General features: G+C 36.2%; 1 protein-coding gene and 1 long non-coding RNA gene across 16 annotated transcripts in view; one reads left to right on the top strand and one right to left on the bottom strand.

Annotated features, from left to right (window-relative positions):
- CDIN1 (CDAN1 interacting nuclease 1) overlaps window positions 1-13688 on the top strand; it is a 227512-nt gene that overhangs the window by 95032 nt on the left and 118792 nt on the right. For all 15 annotated transcript variants that reach the window (XR_005381433.1, XR_005381434.1, XR_005381432.1 and 12 more), the window contains 3 exons: window positions 624-703; window positions 1061-1110; window positions 6578-6645. Coding sequence is in view for 10 of the 15 variants with exons in the window: in XM_038579980.1 (XP_038435908.1) it covers window positions 624-703; window positions 1061-1110; window positions 6578-6645 (198 nt within the window). In the remaining 5 variants the exon portion in view is untranslated. The remainder of the gene's footprint in view (window positions 1-623; window positions 704-1060; window positions 1111-6577; window positions 6646-13688) is intronic.
- LOC102154276 lies at window positions 5665-13527 on the bottom strand. The gene is made up of 3 exons (XR_005381437.1): window positions 12436-13527; window positions 10533-10600; window positions 5665-5809 (listed from the first exon to the last, which is right to left on the bottom strand). It is a non-coding gene; the product is annotated as an uncharacterized LOC102154276 (long non-coding RNA).

Raw genomic sequence — 13688 nt, forward strand, 5'->3', positions numbered from 1 at the left:
TTGGGACAAAAATCCATATGTAAATATATATATTTTTTTTCCCCACTTAAAATTCCCTCAATGGTTAGTCAGTTTTATCTGCTTACCTGTAAAAAAATGGACATAGCATTTTATGGCAGTTGAGAACTATTTCAGAAAGGTTTAGAATTCAGGGATGCTTTCTTGGCTGAAAGTTATTTTTATTAACATCAAAAGTCTGACCTCCCTTCACTAAGTTCTCCATATCCATTTGCTTGGTTATAAAATACTTACCTGCAAAAGGTAAATATTTCTTTTCTGATTGTTCTGTCTGTGTTTTTTTCCCCCAAGCAGAAAAAAAAAAAAAAAAAAAAAGCGGGCATTTCCAAAGCTAATTTATCTGCAAAGAGACATATGCTTTAGGTCTGTACTCGTTAATTTACCTTGGAAAAATTAGGTCATCTTCAAATCTGGCAGTGTGGCTTATAAACTTGGCAAAATGGTCTAATTAAAAGCTTCCCTGAGATTTTTTAAAAAGGCAAAAAAATTATTAGTATTGGTGATGTTTTCATTTTCATAGTTTGTGTATATATAGGTATATGTCACTCCTCATGCTGCACTAAAAGTATGTTGACTGTTAACAGTTCATCTCTTTTCTTCTACAGCCTCCAAGTCTGTTATAAATAGTATGCTACGGGACCCTTCTCAGATTCCAGATGGAGTTCTAGCAAATCAGGTCTATCAGGTATTAATCACAGCTGTCTATTTTCAGTGGCAGTGCTATCTGCCTAGCAGAGTAAAGGATTTTAAACCTCATTTAATTACTGTCATCATAAACTATCACTGAGGTCAGGGTACACCATAAATGGCAGTGCAATATTTGCGAGAAGAGCATTTCACTTTTTAATAGCTTGCTTTTATGGAGAATAAAAAGCATGTGATTTTTGTTTTCTGTGATTAAATCTTAACAGCCTTTTGATAGGTTTGTTGTGTTTTGTTTTGTTTTGTTTTTTTAAAGAAAAGTAATTACTGCTTTTAGGGTACTCGTTAATGGTCATGGTTTTTGTAGTCACCACAGACCCCTTCTCTGTTTTATCCACAGTGCATCGTGAATGACTGCTGTTATGGCCCACTGGTGGACTGCATCAAACAGTATCCTTTCCCATAAAATTTTAGGTGCACAATTGACGAGCTCAGACTCAGTGGAGGAGATGTGTCTAGCTTTAACCTGACATAAAGTTCTGCTTCACAAAACACATTTCATACTCTTCTACTTTACATTCAATCAACTGGAGGGTCACTGCAGACCATCCTTTTCTCCAGCTTAAGGAAAATCAGATGGGCCACTGGAGGCTGTCAGTTCAGCAGGTTACATTCACATGCTTATCTCAAACTGCCCGGGTTTCAGAGACCTTAAAGGTACAGAGTCACTGGGCTCAGAACTTACTGTCTGGGAATGTATTTCACCAACCCAATGAACGTTTGGAAAAATAGAATGGATTTCTGTGTAAAAAGCCAAATGCAATTGAGTTTCCTAGAATAAATTTTGAGCCTAGAGTTCAAGGATGATGCAATTAAAATACCACAGAGACCATCATATCTGAAAGGGGAGTAGATTCTTGTTGCTCAGAGGCTGATTACAATCTGAACTGCCATTTGGATCCCTAATAAACAACTTTAGAAAAACCAGGCTAATTTTTCCCTCTGGAGTGAACTTGAAGCTTTGAAAACAGATTTCCAGTCATTCTTAATTAAAGACATCAGGATTACCAAAGAGTTAATGCTTACTTCTCAAAACGGGATTCGAGCAGATAGTCACTACCTCATGAAAGAGGACGTCCTTCATCCATCCATACATTTAGTAGCATCATGGCAATACTAAGGATTTTGATGATCCTCAGTGAAAAATGCTACTTAAGGAGTCAGTAACTAGGAATTTTTAATGAAAATTATCTTGCACCTAAATCCATGAGTCTCGCATTTCTTAATACCATAATATGACCTTCCTAACAGAGGTTTCGTGAGTATGGATAGCACTGTGATCAGTTGAGACTCAGTGCTACCAGTCAAAAAGCTTTCTGTTAAAAACCTTTTTTTGTTGAAAGTCAAATGTGTATGTGTGTGTGTGTGTGTGTATGCGCGTGCACGCACCTGCATGTGTGTTTATCCCACCTTATTTTTACAAAGGCTTAGAGTCCATAAAATTTTTGTAAAGAAACTCACTCATTTTTTTCATAAAGTTAACCTTTTAAAAATAATCTCTTAACAGAGCCCTCTTATAAGAATATTCACTCCCTAAGTTATAGCCCTTTATGTGTTTATTCTTCAAGTCTGTTTCCCCCCAGTGTCGTTTAAATTAATAAAATCACAGCACTGTCATAGCTTGCCATACTTCTATTTTCAATATAAAATTAATGATAGCATTGGAAAGTGTAGGAGTGCCAACCTCATGTTGCTACCGCGGTAAAGTTTAGCACATTTGTACAGCAACTAACACCATCTTGTTATCTGGGGCAGAATTACATGTTAATTTTAAAGCACATAAAATAGTTAAAGATCAATTTAAAGTTAAGGTTTTAAAAGCATAATGTCTTTTGAAGGATTGCATGTTGATTTTAAATATAACTATCTAATTATATATGCATGGACTAAAGTATGAAGTCAACTGCTTTGTAAATGCCAGGAGGCTATTTTTCAGTAATAGTTGAGATGCTTACGGGAAACTAGATTGCTGTATTGCTGGCTAAGAAAATGGCTTGTGAGGTTATTTACAAGTTTTGCCCCATGGTCACAGCCATACATCAATAATAGGTATTATTATAGACAAAGTCTAAGTGTTTTCTGCTTATAGAGCATTATAAATTCTGTTCAGAGTATTTTCTTTACATTTTTGCCATCATTCACTTTTCTTTTTTGGCTGTGTTATTGCCAGTAGAATTTAATGTAGTACATGATTTCAATTGATAAAGATAATGATGTATGTCTATAAATTGCATTCACTGACTTGATTATAATTTTGCAGTTCCATTGTGCCTATTGCCAGTAAAACTACTGTTTTTATAAGCTTTGTTTCCTAGACCTTGTATTTTATATATGTTTATATCAAGCAAAGAATAATCAAGAAGTATGTCTTTCCCAAATTTCAAATCGGTGATTGCTTTTACCATACAAAATGAAACCAGCTGGGAAATTTATAGAGAACTGATTTTATTTTTACATTGAGGCAGTAGCAGTTTCATATAATGTAAATATACTTGCATAGATGTTTCCTAGACTGATCCACAGGAATTACTTTATTTCACACTGAATAAAAATTAGTTGTTTTCCATGTGAGTGAAAATGCTATTTGTATGTTGTTCTGATAATTTAGTAATGTTTACATTGCTTACTGTTGGTGAATTACATCATTTTGTAAGAAAGAAAGTACACATTTAGTAAATAGAATAGGTGCAAAATCTTTTTACTCCATTATGAAAATGTTACATGTAGACATTTTTGTAAGTAGAATAAAGGAAATTGGTCATTTATAAATAAGACACCACAAAAAGCACAGTAGCATAGAGTGTATAACTTGCCATTGTGCTTTCTTTTTCTTTTGGCATCTATGACATTTTTTCCTTCATAGCCATGTCCATCCACACCTTTCCTGCCACAAATATATTCACTGACACAAAAGGTGTGAGAAGCCAGCCACTTCTACTTTCCAAAGTGTGACTCCAGGACACAGCTATTACACAAAGACCTAAACAGAGAAGCAAGGAAAGATAATGATCCAGGAAGCTTAAAATGCTGTGGGTTTCATTTCTGTACTATCAGTAACCTCAATTTCATGATTCAACATTTTAGATGTAAATAATTTACAACAATAAAAGTGAGAGCGCATTTATGTGGATCAGAAGTAAATAATTGAGTTCTAACATGTGGGATGCCCCTAATAATGAGAGACCACTGAGAGGTATTCATCAAATGTCTTCACTTGACTCTGCACATGTATAAAATTTTGTGATTTGAAAATTCGTTCCTTTATTCTGGTTCCAATTAGAAATTAAATAAGCACAGCTACATGCATGGTTGGGGGAGGGGACAGCAAGGAAAATTGCAATGATGATGAATTGGGGCTCATTTTGACAGTGGACATGAGTGGCCACATCTCTTGAATTATGATTTAAATGTGTGTTGATAAAGGGTAGATAATTCTCTAGGATTTTTTTAAACAAAAATGCATACATTTTATTTCTTTTAAATTGCATTGCACTCTTACAGTGCATGATCAGAATCAAAGGGTCTCTGTTAAGCTGAGGAGTGATACGACCAAGTTGACACTATCCACTGGAGAGTCAGATAATTTATACCAAATGCTTTTGACAGAATCAAAGTATCAGAATAGGATAACACTCCTTTTCATACTTTGTGCAGTTTCATCCTTTTGGAAAAATAGAACAGAATTCCAAGTCCTAATCCTGATTTAATTATTTACCAGTCATGCGACCATCAGAAAGTTCCTCAGCCTTCTTGAAACTTGCTTTCCATAATCACAAAAATGGGACTAGTAATAGTACCTATTTATGTGGTGGTGGTGAATGTTATAGAAGATGATACCCCAAGTGGAAATGCAAATCAAAACTGCAGTGAGATATCACCTCACACCTCTCAGAGTGGCTAAAGTCAATAACATATGAAACAAATGTTGGGAGAATATGGAGAAAAAGGAACCCTCTTGCCCTGTTGGTGGGAATGCAAACTGGCTCAGCCATGGTGGAAGACAGTATGGAGGTTTCTCAAAAAGTTAGAAATAGAACTACTCTATGATCCAGTGACTACACTACAGGATATTTACCCCAAAATACTAAAACACTAATTCGAAGGGGTACATGCACCCCTATGTTTATATAGCATTATTTACAATAGCCAAGATATGGAAGCAGCCCAAGTGTCCATCAATAGATAGGAATTAGATGTGGTTTATGTACACATACACACACGCAATGGAATATTCAGTCATAAAAAGAATGAAATTATTTGCAATGACATGAATGGATCTAGAGAGTATAATGCTAAGTGAAGTAAGCCAGTGATAAATACCATATTTCATTCATATATGTAATTGAAGAAACAAAAGAGCTAAGGAAAAAGAGACAAACCAAGAAAACAGATTCTTAACTATAGAGAACAGAAGGGTGGTGAGTGAGAGGATGGGTGAAATAGGTGCTGAGATTAAGAAATACACTGGTGATGAGCACTGGGTGATGTACAGAAGTATTGAATCACTTTATTGTACATCTGAAACTAATAGAACACTATTTTAAATATACTGTAGTTAAATTTTTTTAATTTAAAAAAGTTTTTACAAATGATAGGCTAGGATGGTAGCAGAGTAAGTAGTAAAAGTTTGGTGAATTATTGTATTTAGTTTTAAGTTGACACCAACAAGAGTTGCCAATGTATTGAGAGGTTTATAAGAGAAAGTCCATGACTTCTATGTTCTGGTTTGAACAGCGTGGTTTTGTTAGTAACCAAAGATGTTGGTGAAACAAATGGTATATGCATGTGTGAGCAGCTAAATGTAATGAAGCTGTGAAACTATCACAATAAAATAACCAAAGTTTATTGAGGACTTACCAAAAAAAAATGGTGGTACCCCAAGTGTTTAAGACCGAGGCTTAGTGTACAGTATTTAAGAAATATTAGCTAGAATCAATTATTTTTACATAATTTTAATATTTTTTCAAGAAGTTGTATGGAGGTCATACAAAAGGCTTTGTCGATATCATATTCTGATCCTCTGCTTTGCCACATGTGAACCGTATGACTATGTGCAGATTCTTTTCCAACCAAGCCTGGGTTTCCTCATCTATAAAATAAGGATGATAAAACCTAAGGATGAAGTAACATATATAAAGCACTTAACATAGTGCCTAACTCCTAGTAATCATTCAAAGAATTGACGTGTGCCTGTACATATCTATTTCTATGCATATGGTAGTATGTGTGTGCTCGCACACACAAGAGAAAGACTTGAAGCAGCCTCTGCACCTGCACCCTAACCCACAGCCCTTTGCAACATGCACTCTTTCCTCCAGAGTGTATAGAATTCTCAACAAGTCAGCTGTTTGGCTTCCCCCATTACAGAAGATCACCAACCATAGGCTGAAAGTGGGACAGGGGCTAGAAATGCTGGCTGTGGGACAAGTATGGAAGTATGGATTCGTAGAAGATTTATGGAACTCAGTAGGACTGGAAACTCCTTAGCTTTAAAGGTATTCTTTGCTGTGCTTAGTAAGTGTTTAATAAATGTATTAAACTGAATTGAGGGATTTTTAACCTACTAAGGATGTTTCAAATGACCCTCCCTCCTTTCAAAAGAAGATAAGGTACACATCCATTTACAAATCTTTATTTGCCCAAATGCATATAAACATTATAGAAATTGGAAGATTCCATTGAATCATTTAAAGGAGGGCATGTATGTAGAAATCTCATTCCTCAGAGATGTGGGCTAAAGGTGGAAATAGTTGCTATGATTACTCTATTTTCTATTTCATCTCAGTAGAGACCTGTTATTAGCATATTTTTGATTGTATAATTCCACCTGTGTTACCCTCCTTAACAAACTTCTCAGTGCCATTGGTCATGAGCATGAAGTCCTGCTGAGAGACCTGCTTCTGGAGAAAAACCTGTCCTTCCTAGGTAGGTATTACTTACATTCTCTCTAGCTTGTAATATCTCCATAAGTGCTTAAATATATATTTTTTAAATCTTCCACTCGCAGTTAGTATGTACTAAAGGAAGAGGGAACGATGATTGATGCTGTGCATGTTATCTTTTATTGATTTAGAACTGAGCAGGAACTCAGTTACCTAATCCCTGTATATACAGCACGTGCACAGGCTTGCAATTAATATTTTATGGAATAAGTGGCTGAAAAAATGCATTAATATCTGTTGCAGTATTACCTTTGGTGTCATGAGATATTAGCAATAATCTAGGCTTTATGAGAGAAAGAAACAAAAGAAATATTGTCTGTAAAATGTTTTATATGTTAAAAAGGATAGTTAGAAAAATTCATGTTGGATATGTTTGTCTCATGTATGGAATCAGAGTGTCCTTTTACTTGAAAGCTAAATATTAAGCTTTTATTATTTTTATGCGAGACATTGTCACCATAGATATAGTGATTTTTTAAAATCTCACGAGTGTACATGGACTTGTTATTTAGTGTGTGTGCCAATGTGGAATCTTGTTACAGATTATTATTTCTTTCAACATCTGAAGCATTAAAATTAAGCCTTGAAGGGCATACATGTGATAACTGATCACAGAAACCATAAAGCACTCTACAATGAATTAATTCCTCTTCTCCATTGTAAATGTGGTAATTTTAAAGATTCTATGCAAACCTAAATGTGCATTGTACACATCTGTTGTTGTTGTTGTTTTTAAGATTTTATTCATTTATTCATGAGAGACACAGAGAGAGAGAGAAAGAGAGGCAGGGACACAGGCAGAGGGAGAAGCAGGCTCCATGCAAGGAGCCCGACGTGGGACTCAATCCCAGGACTCAAGGATCACACCCTGGGCCAAAGGCAGGCGCCAAACCACTGAGCAACCCAGGGATCCCCAGTGCACATGTTTTATGTAGATATTTAAGTTAGCATAGTGGGGTTTTTTTAGGTTGAAAAAAAATCACAGAATATTAGATTATATATACAACCTTTGTTCCAGAATGGATAAAGATTTGGCCAAAGAAAGTCCACAGAATGGTCTTACATCAATTAGGGAAGGATGTTGAAGACAGGCCTGCAAAAAGTCCGTTTTAAGCCTTAGCATTCAATATTTTTATTAATGAACTGGAGAATGGAGTTGAGTGTGTTTTAAGGTTATTGGTAATTTTAAGGTAAGAGATCTCAAAAATAATCTCAATTCTCTATTTTCTAAAGAAAGTTGATAAATTAAGAAAATGGCCTCAAATTAGTGAATTAAATTTCAGTCTGTAAGAGTAGCACGTTTTTTCACGTAAGGACAGCTGAAATGTTCAGCCTAGGGAAGGAAGGTAAATTAGATAGAAATCATCTTTTATTTTTATATCTTTTATTTATTTTAAATTACTTTTTAATAAATTGTTCCCAATACAGGGCTTGACTCATGAGCCTAAGATCAAGACTGGAGCTGAGATCGAGTCAGATGCTTGGGGCACCTGGGTGTGTCAGTGGTTGCACATCTGCCTTTGGCTCAGGTCATGATTCTGGAGTTCTGGGATCTAGTCCCGCATCACGCTCCCCACAGGGAGCCTGTTTCTCCCTCTGCCTATGTCTCTGCCTCTCTCTCTGTCTCTCATGGATAAATAAGTAAAATCTTAAAAAAAAAAAAAAAAAAAGAATCAGATGCTTAACTGACTGAGCCACCCAGGTGCCCCTAGAAATCACCTTTTTAAATCTAATCCAAAAAATGGAAGTAACAGCATAAATTCACGGGTCAGTTAGGTTAAAAAATTAAATATGTATATAGTTGTATATGTGTGTATATGAACATACATATTTATATGTATCCGTGTATGCACATATAGCACCCATATTTCTTAGTTCTGTCCATTGAAGAGGACTACAAACAAGAAACAATCTTGCAGGAAAATAAAGTCTAACCAGACATAGAATGTATAATGTCTCAGAACCAATTGGAATGGATGACCCTTGATGCACCATGACTTTTTTCTTAGAACTATGGCATTTCAATATGTGTGATCACATTGATCACTCAGATTGTGGCAATGTAGCATGGCCAAATTGATTTTACTGTTTTTAAGTCACCAACTAAGATGTCATATATCCAGGACTGCTTGATGTTACTCTCTTGATATCATATGCTAATGGGTAGTCAGGCCCTTGACACCATTTCTTTGCTTAGCCTAGCTTTGCTCTGCTTCCTTCCTGAGGACTGGAAGACCCCCAAAAGGGAAGAAGAATAGAAGACTTACATGTGGTCTAAACTGAGTCCCAGGTCCTTACCTCCCTTGATTCTGGGAACTGTGTTAAACTGGATTGACCATGGCCAGCAAAGACAATGCAGAAACATGGCCAAGGAGTCATTAGCACTTGCATACAAGTTCAGAAAGGGGACTTACTCTTCATGGGTCTCATCTAGTTCTCTGTGCTTATAGAGTCTAGAGATAATTATTTTATTTTATTTTATTTTATTTTTTTAGATAATTATTTTATTGAAGCATACCCAAAGGTCATACTTAACTGATCTTTCAAATAAACGATGTTTATTTGAACATCGTTCAAATTATACATCCTATTATAGGATGTTTAGCTGACTCTATAAGCTCAGTGCTGTTTTTAAGCATTTTCTTAGCAGTAGCATACAAAGAAGGTAATTTATTCTGTGCATTTTAAGCATTTAATGTAGTACTGAACTATTACTTGTTTATTTACAAGTTAAAGCATGAAAATTCAAAGCCTTGTGTGAAATACTGTTCTAGGGTTTTTCTTTTACCTTGTAAATACCCCTTTACAGTGATTAATTAGATCTAAAGTACTATGCCAGGTAAATTTAGATAGATTATCATTTTAAATCAACCAAAAAAAAAATACTGGTCTATAAATAGGCCACTAATCTGATATTTTCTTGTTTACATATGTATATACATCCTGAATTTTGTTACAGAGACATTACAAACATGTTTGTTTTACTTTGTTTTATAAGCAAAAGTAAAATTGATCTCTCTTTCTCTCTCTTTTTCTGTTTCTCTTTCTCATTCTGTTGGTTTCGAATCTGGCCACTACGTTCAAAAGACAAGGATTCTTATTTTTACATATTAACTCTCCTTAAAAATTATGACTTCCCTGAAAGTCTTTATCCTATTCTAAATTCTCCATTCATTGTGCTCTATATGTAATTTTATAAAATATGCATTTTATGTGACCTCTTTTACCAATAAGAAAGAAAAGATAAAAATAACCTTTGTCTTAACCCTAATAATATTTTGAATTTCCTTGATCCATAACCATATACTGAGCAATTGGTATGGCACAAGATTTAACTGGACACTATTGGAAAGAAAAAAGGAAGAGCCATTTTCATTGAAGATTTGTGTATACTCTTGGATTTATCCTATTTTATAAATGTATCCATTTGTACTTCTGGGGATAAATACATTGTATTCAGAGAAATCAAAGTTGAATAAATGTTTAGTTTTTCCAACTAAAAAAATATATTTTATTCATACACTTATTCGTTTATTCCAAAAATAAGTGATTAAGTTAGGTAGTATTTATTAGGAACTAGACATTAAGTCAGATGAAGTCCTGCCTTTCTGGAGTCAGGTAGGGAGATAAGATGTAAACAAATGTATACAGGTAATTTCTAGCAATTTCTCAGAGTTCTTATAATTATTTATTTATTATTCATGCATTATTTTTAACTAACTTTTTTGAGTGTGTTTTCTATACTAGTTAGTATGAAAATGATGATAAGCATTCCGTACCCTCTGGATGCTTACAGTGGTGCAAACTATTGCTGTGTCCAACCCAGTAAGAATATGGTTCCACCTCTGGTGCATCTCAATAAGTCCTTACCTTACTGAGATGGTCTTGATAATGAAAATAAATACATCCAAGACTGTTGTCATGCTCCTTCTGTTAAACTTTTGAAAGAAAGATATAGATTATATTAAAAATCAATAGCTACCCTTTACATTGAAAGAAAATACTCCTGGCTCATAAGCTACCTTTCCTGAAGTGGTGATAGAATTTCACTTACTCATCTGCTGTCTCACCAGCACATTCCTGTTACCATGTGCATCTAGTCTGGCTAGGTGAGCTCATTAGTTTGGTCATCTTACTCTATGCTAACCAACCTTTTCTTTTGTTGGTTCAGCAGACTGATACCTTTTACGTTACTTAGTTTAAGCAGGCACCATTAGGGACTAAAAAAATAAAAGTTGAATCAAACATAGAGCCTTCCAGAAAAATTTCAAATAAGTTTCAGGTAAGTTCATATCCATTCTTTCCAAGGACTGTTAATATAGAATTAACATTTCTTTATCAGCACTTAAAAGTCTGAGATGTGAAGAACCTGCTGCCTGTTCCTTGGCGTAGATGCACAAAGAGCCCTTCCTAACCTTTATTAAGTTGGCCAGCAAGCATTGCAATCATCCTTATCTCCTCTACTAAGGGTTTGTTCCATTTCTAATATCAAGATAGAAAATATACTATAACTACTGATGGAGATGTTGTGATTTTTATCTCTCCAGTGATTAATGAGGCCCCCCACCTTCTTCTCAGGGGTAAGGAGGAGCTTTGGACAAAAGACAAGGGAGGAAAGAAATACAGGGATAGTAAGAAGATGACAAGACTGTTTGCATTGTCAGAGGCTCTGAAAGAGTTTATCCCAGAGACTGGAGACAAACCATTCATCCTCCATGGGCTGGCATGTCTCCAGGTCAGAGGGACTTTCATTAGGGGCTCCCACAGCCACTGTGTGGTGCAAATTCTTGTTACATTTGGCTTAATAAGGGTGGCTCTGGAGATATTTTATTCTTGCCAGTGAATGTTGCCCTGTTAGTAGAAGCTAACAATTATTTTGAGTGACACCTGAGAGGCAGTTGCTTTATCCATGCCTCACCCTCCTGTGTTTGGTCTTGCTTTATGGCAAACCAGCATATCATAGGTGCTTTTCTAGCATTCGTGTATTACTCTGTGGGACTCCAGGAGGGTATAATCTGTAAAGCCAGGTAGGCTTAGTGAGGGATGGCCCTTGCTGGAAAAAAAATAAGTAAATGAGGATCTTTGTTTCTAAGAGTTCATCTGCTCCTGCTGTTTCATTCCCCACCTGAAGCAGTAGTGCTCTGTTGGGGGAGTGATTATGATGTGACAAACAAGGGATTATGACTTCAAGTGAAGAACAGGCAGCGGGAACAGATGAGATTTAGAGTGCTAAGGTTGTGTTTATGTGCAGATGTTAGCAGTAGAGAATAAGAAACTAGAAATAAAACATGATTACATAGGCTGAAGAGAATTGACATGGTTGGGTATTTCATAAGGTATCAGGTATTTAAATTCCTGTCTCTCTGAAGGTTGAAAATAAGATACAGATTTCAGAATAATGGGAATATGATATTGGAAATGGGATAGGGGAACTGGGTCCTTCCTTCCTGGGGAAATTGTCATGGTGCAGGATCCTCCTCCTCCCCTACTGAATATGCTGTGTGTGCTTCTCCCTGGGACTAAGAGGAAAGAACCATGGAGAGTGAGAGAGAGAGAGAGAGAGAGATGCTGCTAGAAGACAACACACTCTCTGGAACTTTGGTGACAGGTTGCCCTGTCCACTTACTATAATAGTCTTTCTGCCCTGGGCCCCTCCCTCATTATGTCTGCTGATTGTCTGCTTTCCTGGCCACATGATGAGATATTGGAACTCCTTTGGCTGTGTCCAAAATCTAATCAAACTAAATTCTACACATACTCAAGAGGAACTTACTGGTTTAACAGTATATCTGGAAAGTCCAAAGGAGAGAAGGTTGCTTCTGGTGTGTATAGAATCCAGAATACAAAAAGCAATGTCATCAATATCTCTTCTCTCCCTCTTCTTTTTTCTGTGTTGGCTTCATTCTTAGGCAATAAAGATGATCCCTCCTAGTTGCTAGTTTGCTTATTCCTAAGACTTCTTAATTCCAGAAACAAGTCACTGATTCTCTTTTGTGATTCTATTCTTTCAGATAGTGGTTCTGAGGAAGGGCTCTAATCAGCTACAAGTGTCTACCCCTGAAGTTGATGGTTTCGGGGGTTACATTATTGGGTCATTCACCAGAATCATATTGTAAGAGTAGGATGGCAGTGCCAGACAGAATGGGATGCAGGACAAAAAAAAAAAAAAAAAATCAAATATCTCACTCCACAGAAAATTAATTGCAGGTTGGCGCTTTAGTCCCCAAAATCAAAAGGCACTGGGAGTCAAGTGTGTTGTGAGACTGTTCTAGAGTGTGTGTGTATGTAGAAGATCCTTTTTTGTCTCAGAACTGCTAGTTTTTCCTTTCTTCATTGAGATTGGTTCTGGGACAGATGGAGTTGGCCCTGCAAAAGGGTCTGACATCAATGACTACAGCTACAAAAACAAACAAACAAAAAAACTGGAATAAGGGCTAACATTGCTCAGAATTTGGGAGCTGGAAAGAAAAGTGACCGTCCAATGCCCTTGTTCTGTTTAAAGGAAACTGGCCCCAGTCAGTGCCTTTCCAACAACTCACTCTACCATTCTGGTGTATCCCTCTTTTTGTGGCATGAAACCCAAAGACTTCAGAATGTTGTATACAATATAGAAGAGTTCTGCTTCTATTGTTGACAATCGTATCTCCTGTCTCCACAGCCACTGGTTGGCAGGGACCAGCCGGCTCAGCTCCACTTTGTACAGTCCCGGCTTTGTGACCTCCCATTTGTTTCCTATCTTTAGGGCACTTCAGTTTTCACTAGTATTGTCCCCTGAAGACATAAACAAAGGACAAGGTCAAAGCAGTCAGTTGTATTCCGTTAGTAGCTTTGATAAGAGGCTTTGGGGGAAAAGGTTGAAACTAATGGTTGTAATGAAATTTGAGGTTCTCTAAAGATTTCATTTATCTGTGCTGTGGGTCTCCCCATTAAATGCATATCTGTTCTGTGTACCTTTGCACATAATATGCCTATCATAGTAACATCCATTACTGAAACATTGCTGACTTCTTACACTGAGTAGAAAAG

This window comes from Canis lupus, chromosome 30 (assembly GCF_011100685.1).
Source record: "Canis lupus familiaris isolate Mischka breed German Shepherd chromosome 30, alternate assembly UU_Cfam_GSD_1.0, whole genome shotgun sequence".
Taxonomy (NCBI): Eukaryota; Metazoa; Chordata; class Mammalia; order Carnivora; family Canidae; genus Canis; species Canis lupus.